Source organism: Festucalex cinctus, chromosome 7, assembly GCF_051991245.1.
Source record: "Festucalex cinctus isolate MCC-2025b chromosome 7, RoL_Fcin_1.0, whole genome shotgun sequence".
NCBI lineage: Eukaryota > Metazoa > Chordata > Actinopteri > Syngnathiformes > Syngnathidae > Festucalex > Festucalex cinctus.
The window spans coordinates 18,758,272-18,783,081 of record NC_135417.1 but is presented as its reverse complement, the minus strand read 5'-3'; the positions used below and the strand labels follow the sequence as shown (position 1 = coordinate 18,783,081).

The 24,810-nt window shown below is 38.6% G+C and overlaps 1 protein-coding gene across 2 annotated transcripts in view; it reads left to right on the top strand.

Moving 5' to 3' along the window:
* Positions 1-24,810, top strand: part of LOC144022177 (low-density lipoprotein receptor class A domain-containing protein 4-like) — a 195,324-nt gene that overhangs the window by 53,677 nt on the left and 116,837 nt on the right. The window contains exons 2-5 of one of the 2 annotated variants that reach the window (XM_077526749.1): positions 3,142-3,198; positions 4,574-4,607; positions 5,005-5,672; positions 23,992-24,132. In XM_077526749.1, the coding sequence (XP_077382875.1) occupies positions 5,633-5,672; positions 23,992-24,132 (181 nt within the window). In that variant the 5' untranslated portion in view covers positions 3,142-3,198; positions 4,574-4,607; positions 5,005-5,632. The remainder of the gene's footprint in view (positions 1-3,141; positions 3,199-4,573; positions 4,608-5,004; positions 5,673-23,991; positions 24,133-24,810) is intronic. The other variant, XM_077526748.1, reaches the window with a different exon arrangement.

The following is a 24,810-nucleotide window of genomic DNA, read 5'->3' as shown; positions in this document are numbered from 1 at the left end:
AAATTAGTGGGCTTCTCGGCGCTACCACGCATCACGATAAGCGTACACATCCACGGCGTCAAAGACATTTGATGGCCAAAACGAAAAAGTGCTGCATAGGCACAATAAAAAAAAAAGGAGGCGCCACCCTATGGCTCGGTGACACACTACGCATTGTTGCAATGTGTAGCGGTAAACTGCACAAATCACCAGTTTAAAGGTTGTGGACGACCATTTCACCTTTTTATAGTTATTTGTTTTCACTTTATTAAAATAAACCTGTAGTTTAAGCCAATTTGAGTTTTTCAAGTTCTGAAACTATCATTTTCTTTTTTGTGTGTGTGTGCTGTATTTGTTTTAAAAGGCAGTAACATTTTATTTATTTTCAGTTATTTATTGTTATTTAAAATAAACATTTTCAAAGAATGCTGATGTAATTTTTATGTCTATGAATAATCGTAAAACCGCGTTTTTTCAGACTATAATCGTGCACTTAAATCGGTAACCGTTGCACCTCTAGCCTCGACGTCATCCTATACGTCATCCTATCTCTGGGGTTGAGGTCACCAAGGTGGTTATAAAGCTCCTTGTTGTCAAGGCCTCAGGGTTGGATAAGAATCGTGAGTTCTAAAAGGCTCTGGATAGTGTGGGGCTGACCTGGTTGCCACGCCTCTGCAACACATCGGGGAGAGTGCCTCTAGGTTGGCAGATCGTGGAAGTTGTCGTATTTTTTTAAATGGGGAACCGTAGGTTGTGGACCAGATGGGGATCACAACCCTCACGCTCCCTGGTCAGGTCTATACATGGATGCTGAAGAGGAGATTTCGTTGGGAAGTCGAATCTCAGATTCAGGAGGCGCAGCGGGGTTTTTGTCCTGGCTGTGGAGTAGTGGACCAGCTCTACACCCTCGGCAAGATCCATGGTAGTTTGCTCAACCAGTCTTCACGTGTTTGAAGAAGGTTTGGAGAAGGCGTAGGACCGCGCCCCTCGAGGAGTTCTGTGGAGGATTGCAACACTAGTAGTAATTGGTGGTAGCCTTGCGAACGTGGTCTCTCTTGAGGTGCCGTAGTGGGTGTGCTTCATAATCGTTGCATTCACTTAGTTCACCACTTGATGGCACTAAATAATACACACTGTCCCTTTAAGTTCCTTTCCTCATGTTCTCATTAATAATGATCTATAAATTTATATCTCTTTTTCAACTTGATTGAAGGTTAAGAGGATTAATTGTGGTTAGGTTATTAACTGATATGAATGAATTAATGTTTGCAGGGGCTCAACATAACAGACTCATGGGTCTCATTAAGCACAAAAGCACATTAGTCCTCTAACCCCCCCTCACCACCTTCCTTTTTTTCTTCATTACAATTTCACCTCCCTGTGGGCTCTTACTCAGGATAAATTGTTATTGGTCCAACCTCGCTTTCTGATAATGTCATCTTTCTCGTAACTGTTACTATAACAACCATGTTCTTGACGCTAATCCATTGCCATGTGTGGTAAATCAGGTGCAAATTTGCTCCAAAATATCAGTTTTGTGGGCGTGTTTGCGCCAGTATATGATTGGAGTAATATCCTTATTGAATAGGTGGCTAACTGGGCGAAGACTGCGGGTGCAGTTGTGGTGCAATATTTGGCGCTATTACCGGACGCAGCGCATTCTTAGTGAATATGCCCCTATGATTTCACCTTTCAAACAATATTATGGACTGAACCATTGTTCTTATATTTCCACTTTTCCACCCATTCTTATGTGTACAGCAGAAGGGCTTAAACATTTACAGACAGCCAACCATTCACACCTATTGGCAAGTATAGGCGCTGTTTGCACTAGTACCAAACGCAGCCAAAGCTGATTTCCAACAATGCGGGTCTGAAAGTGGAAGACTTAAACAACCAGGGATATACAATAACGTTTTGTTTTTTTTCTGGCTGCTACCAGTATGAGTACTCAACTCTTGATTAATCACCAATACCAAGTACCAATACCACTGGTTCTTTTGATACATAACATTTCCATAAAAAAATAATCAGCCTTGTGAATTTGGACACAGGCACTGTGTCACATTCCTTCAAGTGGACTGCTGCAATTTGCCCCTCAAGATTCATACTTTGATAAGAGAGCATCTACTGCATTCCATTAATTTTCGAAATAGCTGATCAGATACAGAGAAGTGGGGAAAGGCGCAATCACAGAGCATATATTCAGACAACCGCTAACATTCACACCTTCACTTAATGGACCAGAACCAACCTACATTATCATCCATCCATCCATCCATCCATCCATCCATCCATTTTCTTAACCGCTCATTCCTCACAAGGGTTGCTGGGGTGCTGGAGCCTATCCCAGCTGGCTATGGGCAGCAGGCGGGGTGCACTGCCAATCATACACAGAGACAAGCAATCATCCACGCAGACACACCTAGGGACAATTTTGGAGTGCCCAATTAACCTGCCATGAATGTGGGAGGAGACCGGAGTACCCGGAGAAGACCCACACAGGCATGGGGAGAACATGCAAACTCTTAGCTCAAAACTTTTAGCTCCAGTGTTTTCTCTTGGGGGAACCTCCACACTGGGATGGATGGCTGTTCTTCTCCTGCGGGTGGATGGTTGTCCCAGGGGCCCCTTGGCCCCGGGGAGCTGTGGCTCGCTTCAGTCTGTTTGGAGCGGGCCGCGATCACTGTGGGCTGGCGGACTCTGGGATGGCATTCCTCCCTGTGGTGGTTGGCAGTCATCCCTCTCAGTGTGGATGAACTCCTCCTGGGTGGCTTTCCTCACAGGGTTTTTCTGTGCCCCGCCATGTTGCATGTGTGCCTGTGGGTAGTTAAAAAAAAAAAAAAAAGACAATTTAAAAAAAAAAAATCAACCACCATGCCGCCCCCTACATTATCAATAGTTAATAAAAAAAAAAAAAAAAGATAATTAAAAATAATAATTTGGAGTGAAATGGGGGGCAGTTTGTGCAGATGCAGTTTGTCATTTTAGCACATAGTCCAAATGACTTGTCAACTTGAGGCATTTTTACTTCTTGTTTTGACAGTATTGTCATCGCTGTGTAACTTTTCAAAAACAAAGAGAGAGAGAGAGAGAAAAAAACAAAACACGAAATTTTGTCCAATATGCCCCTAATATTTGTCTGACTTGTGCCTCTAACAGTTCCTGTCACTTGTGATGACAACAACACAACCTTTGAGGGTACCACCCAGTGTTAAGGTACAATGGTGTGCTAAATATACCACAGTTACAATTATTGTTTGTTGTAGGAATTTGTGTCCTACCTGAATCTCATATGCACTGTGTATAGAAAGCCTTAAAACTAAAAGGATCCAGACTTTGCGAAGAGACCTCAATGTCCTCAGATGACCAGGGCACACACTCAAAAACATCTACCCTCAGGTCAAATTCCATCATCACAAGCTGGATTTGGATTGCTTGTCATGTCAGCTGGCTGCCCTCAGCAACCCTGCTGCACAGCTGTACGCACGCACACACACACAGAGCAGCTATGTAAATTGTACTTGTAGCTGTAGTATTTTGTCCTTAGATGCCCTGTGACATACAGGAAATGGCGTCAAAATGAACTGACTACAGGAGGTGAACTTGTCTGTCTGGGTCTGATATTGCGATATTAGAGCAATCAAAATGTTTGTATGTTCAAAACAGAATATGTTAGATTAAAAAAAATAAACATGACTCAAGGATGCTTATTATTTCTCAGCAAAATCTTTTGCTAGCTCTGTTGGGGAGTCAGGCCTTGGACAGTTTACATTCGCATGGTAACACATAGAAACTGAAATCTGATTGGACAATAAAAATTAAGCCGCAAACAACTTCAAGTTGCAAAGCCAAGACACACTGAAATGAAGATAACCACTGTTGAAAATGTATTAATAGAATTTGTCTAAGCTGTAAATGTAGGTCACTGCGTCTGATAATGTTTGGACCAGTAGAGCAGGCCTTGAAGGCCCTGATTACACGCATTTGATATCTTCCCTCTTCTTTCTTTCTAATAAGCTAACTTTCCAAATTAGTCTGACTCTGCTTGACTGGAGTTCAGCGTGTTCCTTTGCTGTTCCATTTGTCTGAGCACAGGCTGTCATGTGTAACCGTGTTGTGATAAGGCCTGATAAAAGCAGGGAAGCAAAAGCAGAGATGTGTAGAGCTTTTCTAAACCACAGACAGGGCGTGTGTTTGTTTATCATCTGTCTGCTTTTTGCACCAACATCGTCTCTCCTTCCCGCATTCTGCCATCTTGTTACTTCTTCTTTTCACTTTCAAACCCACACAGCTTATTCCGTGTCTGATTTCCACCCCCATCACATCTATCCCCTTCACAATCTATGTGAGTTTTGTTTATTACATGGTTGCTTTTTCAAGTTTCTTCTTTTTGCTGTTGTTGTTTGTTAATGTTTTTGTTCTACAACCTCTATACCACCTTAATACTTTCTTTTCCTTCTGATTTCTTTTCACTTGCATGCTCACAGCAGCAATACCAAACGAAATGCTGTTACCAAAATCAGTCATTCACCGACCCCCCCCAAACCCATAGAAAACTCCTTCTCGTTTGTGGTATTTCATTTCTTTCCAGGTTCCAAAAGAGCAGTACTTAGCACTTTTGAAATGTAAATAAAGTTTTGTTTTTTCCTCAGCCGTAGCCTCCTCCACTAGCCCTGTTTATCAGGCCGACTTCAAAGTGCCACATGGTGCTCTATCTCTCCCCTGTTCTGTGAAATCGGGTCACGGGCGGTGCTTGGCTTTCAGAGAAACTTTTTCCTTTCATGTAAGAACCTTGTGGGTGAGGGGAACTAAAGGGGGGCCATGCCAAGCAGCCACCCACCTCCCATACAATTGGAGACACACACACTATTGCTCGTCGTCTGCTCTGTAATGTCAAGGGGGTGTGAGTGGGTGGTTACGGATGATGCTTATTTTGGTGGCAGCGGTTCGTCTTGGGGATGTTTTCATTTCACCTGTTGTTTCACTGAGATTTTCCCTCTGTTCTCTTATTGTTCCCTCCAGCTGTAATGGTACCAGCGTGAGCGTTTAAAACTGCACCAACAGGACAGAGGACAGAGAAAGTGAGAGAGCCAAATTGCGCAAATTGGAGAAGGACAAGGCCACACGTTGATTAGACTGCGACTGAGGCCAAGAAGACGGAGGCAGGCACGCACACAGGACAAGAATCTGCTGGAAATGGATGAGATGCTTGTCTGCAGACAGACAGATTAAGAGGTGTGCCAAAAATTCATGCTACTGGCCATGACTGCCAGCCTGCCGCGAGGAGGATGGACTGCAGTTCAGCCACGTCATACTCTCAAACATCCTTAACCTTCACGCACCCTCTGGCTCAGACTCCAAACTCAGATCATTGGCTCAAACCCAAGAAAAGACTTCTTCGCACTCTTTAACAGTTACTTTGTAACTTCTTGACAGAGCAGTTAACGCCAACCCGCAAAGGCAACTGAACCATCGCACAACTGTAGTTTTATGAACTGTTTTGATTTGTGGGCATCCAATGACAAAAGATGGCAGCGAGTCTGTTGGAGATGCACTTTCCTCTCGTCCATCCTCCCTTGCCCCAGTGGCATTGGGTCTGACCGGTTGAAGTTGGTCTGGTGGCCATCGCAGCATTGCTGGAGGGAGCACTATGCAGGAAACTGACTCAGCAGACACAAATGCATTCAAAGGTAAACACTGATTATGTCCATATTAGGTGTGTGTGTGTATCTTTTTGTGTGTATTAGACTCAAACTTGTTTATAAAGTTTGGCATTTCTGCAATGGTTAAAAAACGATTGTGTTCTACAATGAAGTACAATGTTCCCTCGATAATCAGTTATTGTGGCTTCACTCTATTGTGGTTTTTCATTTGTGATCATCTTTGTCTATTGCAATTTTACCTCACTATTTTTGCTTTTGCTTGCTGTTTTTCTTCAGTCAGACCAGTCAAAAATGTTTTTTTTGCGTGTTTTTATTTTATTTTGTATTTTAGTTTTTTGAGGGGAAATTTGTTTTCCAAAAACCTGAACATTACAGCTCGCCGTCCTAAAAATACAGATCCCCACATCTTGTTTGCATTTGGAAATACATTCCTAGTATGTTGCTTCAATCAGATTCTTTGGACACTCAGTCAGAACTAGAGATGCACCGAATTTTTGGCCATGGAAATATTCGTCGGAAAACGGAAAAAACGGGCATTTTCGGCATTCAGACGAAATAAAATTAAAGCCGAAAGAATATGGCCGAAATAGGATGTTGTGGTGACGCAAGCAAAAAAAAAAAAAAAAAAAAAACGCGACAAATTAAACACCAAATGTGGGGATGACTGTTCCGTCTCGTTACTAGCGTTTCACCGTGTGAGTTTTTACCGGTCGTAGCAGCTTCATTGCACACACCGGAGAATGAGAAGGACGTCGCTTTGTAAAGTACTGTACAGCATTTCAGTGGGTCCAAAAGAGAGAGCACTGCCAAGTACAGCACTAAAAGTGAGCCACTCCCTCCTGCAGCGTATTCCTTTTTTTTTTCTTTGGTTCGAGCACTTCGAGCGCTTCCACTTTTTCATTGACATTCCAGTGGCCATGCTAAATACTTTGGCCAATGCTATTGGCTATTGCTACCTTGGTACAGTTCAACGGTTGTGAAAAAGTAAACACTTACCACTTTCTCCCGGGGATCTACAGACCTTTACAGGACACTGTGCGACATTGCAGTCCATTCCCAAAGCCGAATGACTGCCGCAAGGCGATGTGGAAAGAAATGTTCTTTACTGTATTTATTTATTTTAACCATTGGTGAATATGTGAATGTGTGCATTTTAAGTGCAAACGCATCATCCGTACCGCACCACATGCATCCGTGCCCGCCCCTGCGAACTAAACTGACTATGAAGTGCAATCGCACCACCAGAAAATGCTCACCCGCGTTTGAAGTTTAATGTAGCATTAGCCGATATGTTTTCAGAATTTTGATTTGATTATTTAGGGGTGTTAAAAAAAATCGATTCGGCGATATATCGCGATACTACATCGCGCGATTCTCGAATCGATTCAATATTCGGCAGAATCGATTTTTTATTTTTTTATTTTTTATTTTTTTTATTTTTTTTTATTTTTTTATTTTTTTTTAGGATTCACACCTTGAGCATGGAAGAATGTTATATGAACGGAACATTAAGCCTTAATATTTTATTTTAATGCTGTTCAAATATGAAACAGATTACAACCTCTATAAGACTGAAATTTCAGATAAATAAATAATACATTTTCATATAATTACTGATTAGTATTTTCTAAATTTGAATGAAAAAAAATCTCAAAAATCGACTTATAAATTCGTATCGGGATTAATCGGTATCGAATCGAATCGTGACCTGTGAATCGTGATACGAATCGAATCGTCAGGTACTAGGCAATTCACACCCCTATGATTATTTATTGTTTGAAACGTGAATATTATTTTCTGAATTTGCAATGTATTGACTTTAGTAAGGTAAGTACAAAATCATAGCCATAAATGCAAATGGTAGTAAAAACATTTTTTTTTTTTTGGCGTTTCAGTTTTCGGCAAGCGTTTCTAATTTTTGGTTTTTGGTTTTGGACAAAACAATTTTCATTTCGGTGCATTCCTAGTCAGAATGTTACTCAAATGTGCCATTTAATTTTTCAAAGTCCCCCAAAAATAACCTGACAAGTAAATCCTACTTGTGGTAGTTCGCAAGACAACCGTTGTTGTTTTCTTTTCTTTCTTATTCCAAAGAAGACAAAGAAGAACTTATGCCGGAAGAGCAAGGATTTAAGGCACCAATATTATTTATTTGGCGCTTCTTCTTCTTCTTCTTTTTCTTCTTTTTCTTTTTCTTCTTCTTCTTCTTCCAGAAAACCGTGGAAACCGTGTGTGGGTTCGTATTGGCAAAATAGAGGTTTGAATCCGCCATACCCAACCCCTAACTTCTCCCAAATTAAGTGTCAACCTCTACTTCGCGGAAATTCACCTATCACGGGGATCATGTAACATATTACCCGCAAAAAAGTGCACATTTTACGACATGTCTCCTAATTTTTGTTTGCTGTGGTGTATTTTATGTAGTTCAGTGGTTCATACTTCTGCTCCAGAAAACTGCTGTAGCAGCAGTTTTATCTGCCCTGGCCACATTTAAGGGAAAGGGGAAAATATTTTTCCTGATAAATGCAAAACTTCGACAATCTATGTATTACTGCAACACTATTTGATGTCTTACCTCACACACACATGCACACACCCACACACAAATTACCGCTGCTGTGATTCTTTGACAAGATTCTACATTTCTGTTCTATTGTTAATTATTGCAGCTGTACTGATGATGGACAGAAATACTGGCAAAAAAACAAAACAAACATATTTCTTCCTGGAAGCAGAGCTGTATGACTTTGTCTTAATGAGCTTCATATAAATCTTGTGTTGACTCTTTATCCTCAGCAGTAAACTGTGTAAATAATGTATTCATTCATTTTTGAGACATGTAGGATGTTGCCTCAGTGAACTGCAGTTGGAATTGCATATATGATAAATTGTTTACACAGCACTTGGGGGGAAGAAACACACTAAATTGACCTCTTCATTATGTACAATACAAACACCTCGTATATATAACAGTGAGCAATAGGCATCTCTCATGATGATAAAATAATCATCCGGTAAACATTTAATAGTGAATTTTCCCCACATTCTTATGTAATGATCAGCTATTATACAATCAAGTTTGTGATTGGATTAATATGTGCCCTATAAAGGCACCAATTCAAATTACTCCCAAACAGTACATTACATGCAATTATTTACTATTCCATACGCCACATAAATAATTGGGGGGTTGTTATCTTATAAAGCTGAAATGCACCTTAAAAAAAAGTGCACAAAACAAGTAGATGTAAGCAGCATTTGTTGAGTCCCATTTTATGTTGGGGAGCTTATAAAATGTTACCGTCTTGATGCATTTGAATGAGAGATTTGGAGATGTGTGCGATGAGCTTCCTCAACCTCAATTCAGTCTGCCGTGATTGTATCAGTTTCCATTGTTTCCACAGTTTCCATTAGGGTTGCTATGACCTATGCAGATTTACTTTGCAGTTCACTATAAATTGGACACTGACAAATTGAGCATCTTGCTGTGTGAGGACTCCAGTGAAACCTTAAAGGTGGCGTGACTTTTTTTTCTCCACAATTTAAAACAGTCACCCAGATGACTTAACACGTATGTGATAAGCATTTGTCAAAGAAGTAGGCTGAAGTCTCGACACAATTGCGGCAAGGTAGAGTTACAGCCCACTAACTTACCTGTAAATATGTGCATGCACCTTGCTGCTACTATAAGTGTGGTCAACTACTATGAATACAGAAAAATTTCACCAGAGTCTTCACTTTGGTTTTTCAGGACATGTGTTGCATAATACATTAGCCTTGCGCACTTGCCTGTGCCTGTGTGTGTTGGTGTGTTGTGGTCAGTTTCCACAGAGGTCCTGAGGGGTCGCGGAGAAGTCGTCATCGCCAGTAAACACAAGCACTGACATTCAGGTGTAAGCAGACAGCAGTGGTCAATAGCAACAAGGTTAAAACAGGGATTTGTTTACTGTTCTTAGTTCATGTCAGGTAAAATAAATTTACACACTATGTCTAGACTCTTAATCAGTCCATCTACGTCTGCGTCTGTCTGCTTCAATAGATTTCTAGCCACACTGATTCCCATTGTATGACACGTTTGCTTGGTAGCCAAAAATAAATAAATAAATAAAAAATAAAAAAGAACTCAGTAATGGAAAAAGACTGGAAAAAAAAACTTGGCATTATATTTATCAACTGGAGTTTTCTGCCCTTTTTAACTCTTTTACTGCCACACGTTATCAAAAAAACCTTGATATGACAAAGGCTTTGATCATTCACGAAAAGAGATACAATGCTTCCATCTGCTGGCCATAGTTAGTGTTTTTGATTCCACAACCCATTGACCGGGCAGTGCTGCACTTAGACGTTGCACTAAGAAAAAAAAATAGATAAAAAACATAGTTGACGTCATTTCACGTTTATGGCGGCATACGTCGTGATTTTATTGATCGTTATTATATGCTTTTGGCGGTCAAAGAGTTAATGTACCATTTTCCATGTGCACCTATGTGATATCAGACTTATCTTATTATAGTTATAATATAATTTTAAACTCACTACATAGTCTCAATAATGGATGCTTTATCTGCTAAAATAAATCAGTATATTAGATATGAATCGATGAAAAGAAATACTGAGAAGAACCTGTTTAAAATGTAGTTCTAAATGAAGATGACTTAGTAACTAACAAGTGCTTCAGGTTATGAAAGAAGCCTAAAGCCAAAGACAAAAGAGCTTTGGGAAGCAGGTGAATGTCAACTGCTCCTGAGGGTGGCAGTTAGACACAGGCATGATGGTGCAGAAAGCTTTACACTATATGATTCAAATGGTACAATTCCAATTTTTTTTTTTTTACCGTCATGGCATAATCCCAGCGAACTTCATCACATGTGGGTTATTTCATGTGTTCAGTGAATGTAAACACTGTGATATTTGAAATATGTCACTTGAGAACACCTGTTAATAGAAACCAGGTCAAAATGTTCATTGCCAAGTAGGAATTTCCAGTGGTGCTGTAAAGATGTGTTGTTTACTGCGGTAAAGTAATTTAATTGGCTGACTGATTACTTGATTTTAAAAGTTATTTTCCAAGTTATTCAATTCGTTACATTCAGCAAATGCTGCATCGTAACAAACAAAACTTTTTTTATGGCACAAACGTAACAGAGTATTTGCCTCAAATTTTGCATTGGGTGTGAGGAGGGCAACTTCACAACAAACAAAATGGTGATTTGAAGAGCAAGCAAGCAAAATTGTTGAACATGTGCACGCTAAATGGATCTTGGATCAGGTTTTATCTGATCGTCGACTGTAAAAGACAGTCAGCGATTTTATTGATCATCCAGCAGGCACCCAATTCCTCACAAAGGGCACTTGGATTCATGTTCCTTATAATTTCATGCCTGTTATCTTCTTTATGATTCATTTATTTACGGTTGGGCCAAAAGTAGGTACACACTTTGGCAATTTATTATATAAGGTATCAAAGGGTTCAGTTGTTAATGCACTGCAATTTGGATGTCCTAGCGAGGACACCACTGAGTGAAGAAAATGAGATGAGACCCCTTTTACTTGAATTGACCCTCGATTGCAATTCTGTTAGAAGCTGCAGGAACAAATGATTCATGAACAACCAGAGTTTCTTCATAAAATTATCAGTCAGATGAGGCTTGTTTCAAGTTGTTTAGGCCGCCATTCTGGCAGGATAGTAACCAATGATTTTCAAAAGAAAGCAGTGTTAAAATTAGTGTTTATCATTGATTATGTGGCAAAGAGGGATTAAATCAGTCAATCTGACCATTACGAGGCTTTTGTTTACAGTCTGGCTCCACATTTTAGTCCTTCTGGTACTTGCTGGAAAAAGAGCGGCACACGGGCAACCTCCGCTGGCTTGCTTGGCTGTGCTCTTCTGTCTCTGTGTAGGCGGTGGCTCCCAAGGGTCACTTAGGCTATTAGTACTAGCAGCGCATAAAAATACATTCAAATGAATTAAAATAAAAACTAACTTGAATGGTGTTGGCAAAAAATAAAAATAAAAATGACGAAAGGTGAGGTTTTAGTAAGTGTCATGTATGGGTCACTTGAGTTCATGACCTGTTAAGTTTGGGTTCATGACCCTGAGGCCAAGTGTCTGTTTTGAGCTGATGTAACCATCATCTGGTTTCAACTGGAAAAACGCTACATGATGTTATGTGATGTTAGGACCTGTGTGATGTCAATCTTTATTCTTTTAGGTGATGTCTGGACATGTGTTATGTCAATCTTTAATTCTTTACTTAGTAACATCCAATCAGATCGCTTCACTGTCTGTAGTAGTGTTCCGAGAGGGGTTTGTGTTTGCCGGATTATTGCTTTCTGTCCCTCTGTCCAACTCTCTTTGTTTCTCATCTAGTCAGGTTTGTTCCACGCCTCTCGATGTGAATAAATAGTTGAAATCTTATTTGTGTCTGCACTTTGGGATCCAACCTTCAGCTCATCACAGTAAGGAAAGCATCTTAGGAAAGCTTCTTAGTAAAGCATCGTCCTGGCTAGCTTGTTAGCATCCTCAATGTAAAAAAAAACAAAAAACACAAAAAGTCTTTAACTTTAACGCTCAATCGCACATGGAAAAGAACACGGTGAGGAGCTGTCCACTTGATACTCCCTTCACTCCCTGGGTCATCAGTGACAGGGATCAAATGAGGCGTAATTAGCGCAGTTTCTTATCCTGCCAAAACAGCATTGTTTACATTTGGAGAAGTGAATTAGGGGATGCACAATGTCAATGTCCGGAACTCTAAAGTAACAATCACTTGAACTAGCTTCATCATGTACAGTAACTGCGCCAGAATTTGAAATTGGAGCTTATTATTTTTTGGGGCAACTCATGCATTGGCAGTAAGACACTAGACTGATGATACTTTCCCATTGTAATACAGTGTGTTTTCTTCAATCACTATTTTCTCATATTAGTGATAGAAAATGACATCACTTAATTTTTATAGCAGTTCTGAGTAAGAGTAAATACCCAAATCCACACTTGAACTTCACGTGAAGTTTACGTGAACGTCAGGCTAGCTACCATTGCATTCAAAACAATGAGATAAGTGTCAATAATGAATAAACAAATAATAAACATACATTGCATGACACTGATGTCAGCTGTGTTGGGGCTCTGACTAGAAGTACATTTTAGAGTAAGGCTCCCACTTCGTCATTTTTGCTCTCATATTTTCAAATATCCTACCAAGGGATAGTCAATCGCAGAGCTTTTCTTGCAGAGTCATCCTCAATTCGAGTCGCACTTTTCTCGCTTGGATACAATCTTCCTCTCCATCACTGGTCACCTTTCTCTGCCCATCTCAATTTATCTTAAACTGTCTATCATCTCCTCCCTCCCTCTTGTAGTCCGCCTCTTGTGGTGTGGTCTTCCACCAAAGTCAATCCATATTGAGCTGTCTCCATGTGGAGCCCTTGCCCATCCATTAAGTGACTGACAGGTCAGGGTTATTAGAGGAGGAGCTGCTCTTGGACCCGAGGCTTCAAACACATTATAAGTACTGTAGCGCTCTTCCTGTCAACACATTGGTGAACTTCTCCATTTTTCATCTCTAACAAGCTTGGCATGTAGTATTGATTGTGAAGATTGATTTTTAAAAGCTACTCTAAGTTCGACGGAGTTGTGAGTATTCAACCAAAATGACATTAAGGGGATGATGTATGGCGATGCATGTAGATGAGCGTTAAAACAGCAAGGAGATTTCATTTGATAATTTTTTGCCGTAGTTTATTGAATTTGGCAACATGATAAGATGACGATGAATAGGGGAGACACCGCAAAGAGCACCTGGAGACGAATGATTAAGAACAGTCCCTTACATCGAGACATCCATGACGCTACATTTGATTTGTATTTGACCCTCTGTTATTGTCTCGCTTGTAAGAATAACAAGTTTACACGCAAACTCTCGCCCTGCATGTTTAGAATAAATTCGTTTTTTGAGGTAGCATGACATTTCTCATAATTCTTATTGCTCACTATTGAGCAAAGTATTCTGACGGACAAAAAAGGCTTCTGCAAATGACAACCATTTCAAAATGTTTTCTTCTGTTCTTATTCCTTTATCTATGGCAAAGGCACCGATTTTCTGTGCGAGCTTGCATAACCAGTCTTGATTTGTTTAGCTGAGCAGGCAGCCAGACTGCCTATCTGCACTGATTCAGTTGCTGATAGAGGTTACTGAGTTTAAGATGTTATTTTGGATCAGCCTGTCGGCGTTGCCTTCGTGCTGAGATGCACCGCTACGACGGCCCAGTAGCGTGTGGGTGTGTGAATACGTGTTGTTTTGGTACATGTTTCATGTGTGTAATGTAATAATATTCATGCCCGTGTGGGCAGATACACGGCTGCGGCTTTGAAGCAGACAACGGGCAACCCAAAGACATATTTATGAGCGTGACACTCACTGGTGAAAATTAACCTCTTGATTTTTAAACACCATAAGTAGGGTCAATATGTTCTAATGTTACAGACTAGTTTGTTATGGAGGAAAGTGCGTGGAAGAGGGTTTGGTCTGATGATATTTATGATTTCACCAAGATAAAGGTCAATCTTCCTGCATGGAAATGGCTGTGGATTTATGTACAGTCAGTAATGTTATGTATTAGCTCCGGGAACTTTTAAAGTGCGGAAGGTATTCATTAAAGCAACACCACTGTGGGGTTTAACATACCTTATCCATGCACTGACTGATTGCCCAAATGTACTTGCATCATACAAATAGAACTATATATATATTCAAAAGTTTGATTTAATCGTATAACATGCAAAAAGAAAAAAGTGTGGATTAATGAGTAAATTCTGTGTATAACCTGGACTGAGAGAACTGCAAAACATATTTCAGCTATTTTATTGCAGTTCCACATTCACATGTGAATTTAGGACCAGTCAAGTTTCCGTCTGATTTAGGTGTCTTTTGTGTGATTAGCATGTTTAGCAGAATGAAAGGGCAAAGCAACCGCACAAGCGGCGCAGCTTGCGGGATGTGAAATGTGAAATGATGTTCTGTTGTGTAATATAGAGATGCAGCAATTAGTCAATGAAATTAATTGATAGCTTTTTTTAATAATCAATTATTCTTTTGGATTTTTTTTAAATTTAAAATGGTCCAAATGCTCCAAATTTCAGCTCATCAGAAGTAAATATTCTCCAATTTTTGTAGTCCTCCATGAAAAGGGACTGATTGTCTTTGTTTTGATACAAAATAAAACAATTGCTTTTACTTTGGGAAACAAGGCTCAACCTTTTTTTCATATTTTCCTCACATTTTAGACCAAAGCAATAAGTGAATAATTCATCTTTGTGTCCTGTTGTGACACAAAGTGTCACAAAAGTGTCACAAAATGTCCTGTTTTTGTAAAAAGGATGTAAATTCAAATTGTTTTTTTTATTTTTTATATCCGATTCATTAATAAAAAAAAAAAAAATTAAAAAAATTAAAAAAAACAACAGATTGTATGATTATTGAAATAACCGTGAGTTGCAGCTCTAGGCCAAGTCAATTATTACCATTTATATGGAGCATTTTGACGCCTTCTTAAAATAATCGCTTAAGTCATTTTTTCCCCCAGATTTTTCAGGAAACACAAAAAATTGAACCATTTGCATCATGAGATGATTTAGATTAAAAAAAATAATAATAATTAAAAAAAAAAGAAAAAAAAGAGACTTAAGCAATTATTTTAAGAGGGTAACGATTTGCACCCCTTGTGGAGTCAGTAGAAGTTAATAAAAAGCCACTTGAGGTCAACCATGTTCAAGGATTGTTTACGTTTATATCATACTTATTGGCGTACAGGCCACTGGGGCCAAAAGAAAGTTTGCAATAACATGATACAACCACATTCATAAACATACTGCTAAATTAATAGCAAAACGGTACATTATTGTCTTTGTGAAGACATTTTTGTTGACAACGCACTGTCTGGACCGCAGGGAGGAGACACAAGCTTGCACTCCTCTACTATAGGTGTCATTTGTCCTGAGTCAGCGCAACGCTGTCATGTTTAATTATCTTGGTAGCACAAGCAATACAAGGGGAAAGGAGAAGGTGGGTAATAGAGAAAAAGATGACGACAGAGGCCAGGAGAGGAGTGAAATAGGAGAACAGTCGGTTGGAGGGATGCCCTATGACTCATTGATACAACTGCAACATATTGAATACCTTAGTGGCCTGCAAAAGCTGATGCTTGTCTCATATCAAAGACTCTGGTTGGTGGATGGAGAGCGAGGAGACCAGGCAAAATAAAAATAAGGAAAATTCCACTGATTAGCTGTAGTATGAAGAGCTGATTATACGATTGGACTTGTCTACAGCTACGTGGCAACTTGTTTGTGCAGTCAATTGAGATGGTGAAAGGTGTGTCGCTACTATCAATATCTGCAAACAGAAAGCTAGCATCGTAACCATGGGCTTTGTTTATGCTTTTTCTTAGCTTTCAAAGGTTGTAATTATTCCATCTTAATGTTTTATTCACATATACACACATTTATTTAATATATTGTTTAAGAAAACGGGAAAAATTACGATTCTTTAGAGAACATTTAGGAAACGCTGTGACCTTGAACGAACCCTGACGTGAAATAAACATTTGTTAGCAACGGAAACATTCATCCCTTAGTGGGATACAGTTTTTAGTCTGCTCCTGCAATCCCAAAGCTGAAACTGGGAGTAGACATTCATTGCTTGTTTGAATAATAAATGGATGTCAGCCATGTTCCAATAAATATGTTCTTGACAGTTGCTGATTAAAACAAATGGTCATATCCTGTGCTAACAGATTGGTAGTTGGAAATAGAAGGTTGGCTGTTGCTCTCATGTCACATTTTTGTCTTCAATGGACCCATCAATCCATTTTTTTGTGAACCACTTCTGCTGTTCAGGGCCACTGAGATGCTGGAGCTCATCCCAGCTGACTTTGGGCAACAGATTGGTTCGCAGGTCACATATCGAATAGCATGACAACTGAGGCAGACATCCTAACCACACATTCAATCTTATCTTGTCACTGCAATTCATTCGTATCGTGTTTTGACACTTACAGTAAATTCCAGTTTGTTTGTCTAGCGTGAGCACTCGTTTTTTAAGATATTAAGGTTACATTTTAGTCATTTTTTCAGTGATTTAACTGGTGAGAGTGTTCTTCGATGCAACCATATATCATCATTGTGTTTTTCCAACCATGGAAGTGTTTGTTACTGTCACAAACATCCCATTTTGAATGCTGTAAAATGATCCACAGTAAATGAGTGCGAGTGAGTTCTGCACAAACAGCGGCCCTGTGGTCCTCGTTTACTCATCATCCTCAGACATGAAAACAGATGCGTTCCAAACAAATGCCCAAGGACACCATAATGGCCACACACACGCACGTTGCTAAAATGAGCATCCGCCTCCAGTCTGTCAAGTTGCGCAGGCAACACTCTCTGCAGCCACACACGTACTTGTCAATGTGCCATTCATGTCACACATTTTTTTTTGTCTGAGTCTGCAAGTCTTTATCCCCTGTGGGATCTCGTCTCTTCTCATACCAGAACACTGCGGAAATTCAAAGGAAACGGAAATGACTACAAAAAAAAAATCTTCATCTCTCAACATAATTTATGTGACCTTTAATGGGAAGTGTTATTTCAACGGCAAATGAGTGGTCCTGTAATCTTCGAGTGATGTTTTAATAGAGAGGTCAGAGAAGTTTGACTTGAATGTGACAGTAATTCTTTCGTCTGTCTTTCTCTCATGTTCCGCGCTTTAATATTCTTCATCCTGCCATCTTTCATATCCTCACTTTTTTTTTCTGCTCAGCGCTCACATTCTTTTCATTCATACACATTAAAGAGCCAGTTTTAATGTCATTACGCTGCAGCTTGGTAACGGTATACGGCCAATTGAAATGATTTATGATGACTATTTACAGCAAAATGCAAGTAAGTTATGTTCATAATGACTATATTATATGGTGAGCATAAAGAGTAGGCAATATAGTGGCAGAATCTAATCAGCATGTGCAGTTGGTTATAAATGTGTACACAGCAGACATCTGAAGGGTTACATCGAACAGACTGATAAAAACTGATATTTGGAACTGTTCATAATTCTCGTCAACTTGACTAAAGCCGAGCCACCTAAAGCGCTGCTGCCTTTGTTAAGATGAACTTTATTTAGGATTAATTGAAGTCACTTCAGTGTAAGGTTAGATTGATCATCGGTGCTGATATTTAGCATTTTTACAAATATCGGCCTTTTTGTAGAATCATACAGCCGATAACAGATCAATTTAAAACTGCTTTATCTTCAGGAAACTATTTATTTAAATTTTCATTTTTTTTTTTTATGAGATATTGCTGACCCTGGGAACTCTTCACCTTCTGCTTTTGTTGAAATTAAAAATAAAATAAGTAAAAATGTAACATTTCAGATATTTTGAAATTTTGGAAAACATTAGTTACTGTAGAAAACAATAGGAGCTCTTTACTTGTTTAAAGTTTTTATTTAACTTTTTCAGACAGGCTAATGACCCTTAACCTTGCTCTCGCAAGATGAATTATTGCGGTAATTCTGAGTTCACAAAGCCTGGAGAATACATCTTGTACCACTCCCGCAGATACCCGCCATTCGGACCAATCACAGAGTGACATTGTGTTTGGGGGCGGGATATGCAACTGTGACGAAACCAGGAAGCCAGCACAGACGCCGGGGCTAACAACAAACCTAACTTGGACAAATGGGCGCTACAATTAATTCTGTTCTCGCAGAATTACTCACCGTTTCCTTGTTGAATGTTGAACAGTGAGAGGCGCTTCGTGCATTTCTAGCTGGTAAGATGTTCGTGCTTTTCCCCCTTTTGGGAAGAGCAAAGACGAAATTTTCTTGGAGGTCCCTGAAACTTTTCTTAGAATTTTAACCCCTTCAGACCCACATTTTTTTTTCTCTGCTGGGCAAATTTTTATTTATTTATTTATTTATTTATTTATTTATTTATTTATTTATTTTTTTATTCCTTCTTTTATTAATTTATTTATGTATTTATTCATTCCTTCATTTATTATTTTTTTTACTGATTTTAACTCTTTTGGAAAAAATGTTTTTTTGGGGGGGGCGTTATGTTTTATTTGTACATCCATATTATCGACGCCTCGATAGTATGGCTGTAACATGTTGGTAAACTTACCAAGCTTATATGTAACATTTTCAACACGAACATCATACAAATCAACTTGAGATTGTGATTGGGTAGCTAGGATCCAATCACGAACCAGAAGTGTTGACGTCAACCAAATTATGCGTTTTATTGGGTTAGACATGCAAATATGTTAAGCCCACTGCAATCATCTATGGGTCTAAAGGGGTTAAAACAAAGATGACTGTTGACTAAGTTAGAAAAAGAAAAAAAAAGAAAAAAAAAAGACCACCTTCCCACTAAAATTGATTTTTTTTTTGTTTTTTAATTTAATTGTATAGGCATTTTTTTCTTTTCTCCTTGTCACAATAATTCTGCTGGTACTTCTGAAATTTGTCTTCCCAATGCAGATAAAGTTTTCTCCCCTTGCCACAATGACCTTTAGAGTGTTTTATATTGTACATTAACATCGTTCTCTGCATTTAACAGCCATTCATATCTCATCCAATACATTTTGAATGTCTAGGAAGCTGTTGATGACATCTTGCCAGCCACTCATTTGTCCTTTTGGCATTTTCATATCCCTGTAATTAACCTGTATGTATCTTGTATGTTTGCAAACAAGATTGAGGGGTTTTACGTTGTCTCACATTTTAAAGTGCTGCTGCTTTTTTTTTACCAAAAGTCTCGACATGAAGTGAGGGGATAGATGGCGGGGAGGATGAAGAGGGAGAAGACAAGTGACTCGGACAAAATTGGAGACTTATATAGCATGATGGAGTGGAAGAGAAGAGGACAGGCAGAACAGATGAGAATGAAAGAGGAGGCAGAGAGATGGCAAGGTAGACAATCGACTAATAGATAAGACAGCGTCAGGGCAAATCACTGAGGCTTTGCTAATTGCCACTTAGAAAGAAGGGGAAAAAAGTCTCTTTCCAAAGAATGCTCATGCTGGTTTGTGTTTTCAATCAGATCTCTGCTCCTTCAATTGCCCACCATTTCCCGCCACCGTCTAGACTGGACCAGAACAAGCTGTTCTTGTTGTGAGAAGAAAATGCAGTGTCATTAAGTTGGGCAAATCACAGCCACTGCCACAAGGAGATGGCCTGCCTGCAATATGCTTGTTAGAAGGCCATCTTGTACTTGCAAGTTGCAACTAGTCTGTTAAGTGTTGATTACCTGCAATAAAATACAAAGTTGTACACCATCCCTAGAGGGAGCTGAATTTCAAAAGGATGTTTTTTTTTTGTTTTTTTGTTTTTTTCCTGGTCCATCTCGCATCTAGTGCAAAGACAAATTAAAAACATCAATCAGTGGTACTTTAACTTTTACCTTCAAAGAAAAAAACAACTAATGAGCTCGACAGCACAAATTAAAGCTGATTGTTTGATATAAGCATAAAATGAGCGAAACCAAACCTGGTCCCGGGTCATTTGTTATTGAGTTCTGTGTGTATGTGTGTCAAATGTTAGCTATCTTATTAATTGCCAGGCTAGTTTGATTTAGCACTTATTGATAGGGATGTCATAATAAGGGCAATATCGTGATATTGTGATATTAAAACTGCCACAATATCGTCGTCGTCATGCTCACAATATTTAAAAGGATCACATCTGTTAAAAAAAAAAAGTCAGGATGATTTCCATTTGTGCAGTTCTAGCACCATCTAGTGGCTATTTTATTAGTGCAATTTAATTTTCATTAGGGATGTTTTGGCCTTCTATGTTTAAAATCGATGCTAATTGTCAGATGAAGGGGAACCTAATTTGATTGTGAAGCGATCAATGTGTGCTTGCATTAGCAAGTAAGTGCCCCAATATTGTGATTAGCGATTGTAGGTAGTTTATATGCATTGCTGTTATGTACAAAAGCACAATATTGTTTTTTTTTTTGTTTTTTTGTATGAGCTCTTTTTTTTACAATATTGTGATCTTTTTTTAAATATCGCCAACGCCCCCACAATAACGTGATAATTATCGTGTTGTGACCTTCATATCGTGATATTTTATCGTGATGTTTGGATATCGTTACATCCCTACTTATTGATTCAGGCTAATTGTAAATTTCTGTTTGTTGCATTTATTTCCATACTGTAAACATCATGTTACGGCAATACATGATACAATAAGTTTGGTTTGAAGTTCTATTGAGGAATATATCCTTTGATTTCATTTTACAGTCAGTTGTTGTTGGTGTAATCAGCCTAAATACACATTCCGACAATCTGGCTGAATTTGAAAATGTTCCTTTCCTTCCTATCAATTTATGCCAAGACCCGATTCTCAGTTGCCACCGGAAGATGATCTTGACCGACTATCCTGTGGTTTAAGATGTGTTAAGAGTGATTTTTCCATATTTACAATAGCATATCTCTGTGTGTGTGTGTGGACCAAGGTTCTTATACCTAATGAAAATTAACACTATAACTCAAAATAAAATTGGAAAAAACATTTTCATGAACAAAATAAAATAAAACGAAAATCCTATTCAAAAATAAAAACTAACTGGCATTTTACGTTTATAAAACTAAGTAAAACTAGCTGTAATTATCGTGAAAATGTTCTTAGTTTTCGCATTTTTCAATTAATATCATACACAAGCTTTATTTTATTTCAATATTGCTGTACATCCATACAGACGGTCAAATAGTTGTTTGAGAATTGTAGTTTAGAATTGTAGTTTTGTTACACAATACTTAATAACCTTTTTTTTATATCGTGCACTTGCCAAATGCTCCATTAAAAAAACTAAAACAAACACTAAAACTAAAAAAGAGTTTAGCATTTTAGAAAAAATAAATAAAAACTAATCAAAACTAACAAACCTGATATTAAATAAATCAAAACTAACTGTAATAAACCAAAAACAAAAACAAAAAAAAACTAAATCAAAATTAACCAGGGTTAGGGCATTTATGAATGTAACATAATGAGTTACTCATATTTCTTTGTAAAATTATTACAATAACTAAGTCCTGTAACGCATTACAATTTTGGTACAATAAGTCAAAAACTTACCACTAAATATACATTAGAAAGCAATCCATTTCATCATTTGCAATTGTTAAGTGAAAAAAATTACTTACCGTAAAAGTCATTTAGTCTTGAGGAATTTATTACTCTACACTAGGGTTGCCAACTTTCTCATCCCGAAATAAGGGACAGGTGCACGGCACGGTGTCATGGTGGTGTGAGCATGATGTGTGAAATCAGTGTATATTCTGATTAGATTCGAAATGCACAGTTTGTACATTGCCTTTAATCCTTACTGCAGGCCATCATTATGTAACCATTATGTAACTAAACCTCAAAGAAACCACAATTTGCCTCTTTACCTATAAAAAAAAAAAAAAAAAAACAGGTGCAAAAAAAAAAGAAATACAAAAGAGGAGCGTGACTCACCAAATTTACTTTTTCCATGGAGACTTTTCTTTCTTTTCTTTCTTACAGGTTTATCCATTCTCTCTTCCTACCCGACCGGACAATACTACACATTATTATTATTATTATTATTATTTTCTAGCCACTTCCGCAGTATAAGCCGCTACAACAAATGCACGTGACGATGCCTGATGCCTGTGATTGGCTGACAGGTGCCGTGCTTAGTGACATTGCCGTTTTAGCTGATCTAGGACCTGTTAAGCGCTGATTGCAAAACTTGCCAGCAAGCTAAATTTTCGCAGTATTTGTTCATAAATAGTACGAGAATACATCTTGTATTGCTCCCACTGATACGTTCGCAGCCGACGTATGAAGATCGCCGTTTAGAGTGGAGGTGAGATGAAGCTGTGACGAAACCAGGAAGTGCCTCTCTCTCTCTAGTTGCCTCTCTTACCTTGTAAGATCTCCACATAATGTCACACCCAGCGACTCATTTTATTGGCTACGAGCAACTTCCTTGTCACCTGTCAACCTACGGGAGCAGCCGTGGTCCAAAAATGGCAAAGATGTTGTTTGCTGCATTTCGTGTAAGAATTGAGAATTATTTTACGCGACATTTGAGGTCCCATACGGGACATAACAATTTATCCCAAAATACGGGGCATCCCAGCTAATACGGGAGGGTTGGCAATCCTATTCTACACAGACAATAATATTGTAAAGAAATGTATTACTTTCAAATGCAAGTAACAAGTAATCTGAAATGTATTGTTTTGAAAGTAACTTGCCCAACACCAAAATGAACAATAATGAAAAATCCAAAACTAGCATAACCCGGCGTGGTCAACACCGAGTTTGTGACGGGAAACGGAACGAGCCAATTAGGAAGCGACGTGAAGCGTGCGCTGTCGACGGACGCAAGTGGAGGACCAACTGTTTGTACTAACTTTTTGTGTAATGTGTCTCACCAAAGTCATTCACCAAAATAAAACTGACATAGCGTTTGCAGCTGCAGTGTATTGATCAGAAAAGATACGATTTTGGATAGTTTCTTTACAAGGATCTGTAAAAAAAAAAATGTATCATTGTGATATCATTCTTTTATATCCACTTAGAATGCAGATTTTTTTTTTTTATTATGATGATACATAATGCTATTAAAGGGTTCAGTCTGTGTGTACGTATTTTTCAGTCCTTCCTGGGTAATGATTTAAACACTTTATGTATGCTAGTGACAGATACGACCATGGCATTATGGGATGTCCATCTGTCCACTCGCCACTCTTCTGAAAATGATTATAGTGGCTGGAGGGAATTGGACGAAGCAAATTCATCATGTGGACAAATTAACTCACTTAGGTCAATGGCCAAATTCACTGCATACTCTCAAAATATGCTTTATAATGTGGATAACTAAGTCCATCAAATATTCTGCTAAATTTGAATATTTAGTGAGCAAGTGCTTCATCTTCTTTAATTTCTAACATGAAAAGTGTATCTGTGCACCATAATTGAGGTCTTTGTGGAGCTCACTGGTAAAAACAAATTATCTGACCTTGCACGTTCAGAAGTGTGTATAATGAGGAGAACTATACTCATGCACCATATTTATGAAATTATGCATATTACTTTTATAAATTTGGTTCCGTGGCCATGCACTGAATGACAGTGATGAATTTGTTTTCAATCAAAATTTAACCGGGTGAGTTTCAAAGCCCTGGAATGCAAATACAGCACGAGACTCGTTGCAGTTCCACCTGAAGCACAATTTGAAGCGATGACACGTAAGGCTCAACTCTTCTTTTCATGTCACTTTCCCTCTTGCTGAACAGAGTGCAAGTTCCACTGCACCAATGGGAATTGTTTGCGTCTGGGCTCACTGATCTGCAACCAGCTCAATAATTGCGGCGACAACAGCGATGAGGAGAACTGCCCCATGGTCACCCAGCACCCTCCGCCGGGCTTCTTCAACTGTGAGTGCTGCTGGATGTTGCCTTCTCCTTCACATCAACACCTCGCATATCGAAAAAAACTCTCTGGTGGATGTTTCATGAGGTTTTACTGAGGTTTAGAATGTGGATCTTTGTGCATTCATATGAAAAGGCTGGCTAATTGTTACATAAAAAAATGCATATAGGTTTGAATGGGTGCGTTTTTCAGGAAATAATGGCGAGGAAGGTATGTGTTGATATGAGGAAGACGGTATTGGTGCATATAAAGCGGGGTTAACCAACCTTTTTGAAATGGAGAGCTACTTCTTGGGTACTAAATAAGGAGAAGGACTACCAGTTTGATGCACACTTTTGAAACAAACAAACAAAAAATGCCCAAATAAATATGTTATTATTAGGGATGGGCAAGTACTGATATCGATTAGGCCAATAAGCCGAGCTTATTTCATACTTGTGACGGCCACCGATACTGGTATGATTTATGTCTGATACGTTATCGATATTGCAGCCTACTCCTATAACCGATATCGATGAGAGATATCAGCAGAAATGATATATATATATATTATTTTTTTTTTCGAAAACACTTGATCAAATGATACTATTCAAATAAAGAATAGTCAACAAGAGTAGGTATTGAGAAAATATGACCCATTTATTCCAAACATTTAGGTTACATAAATTCAACATGTACTGTAC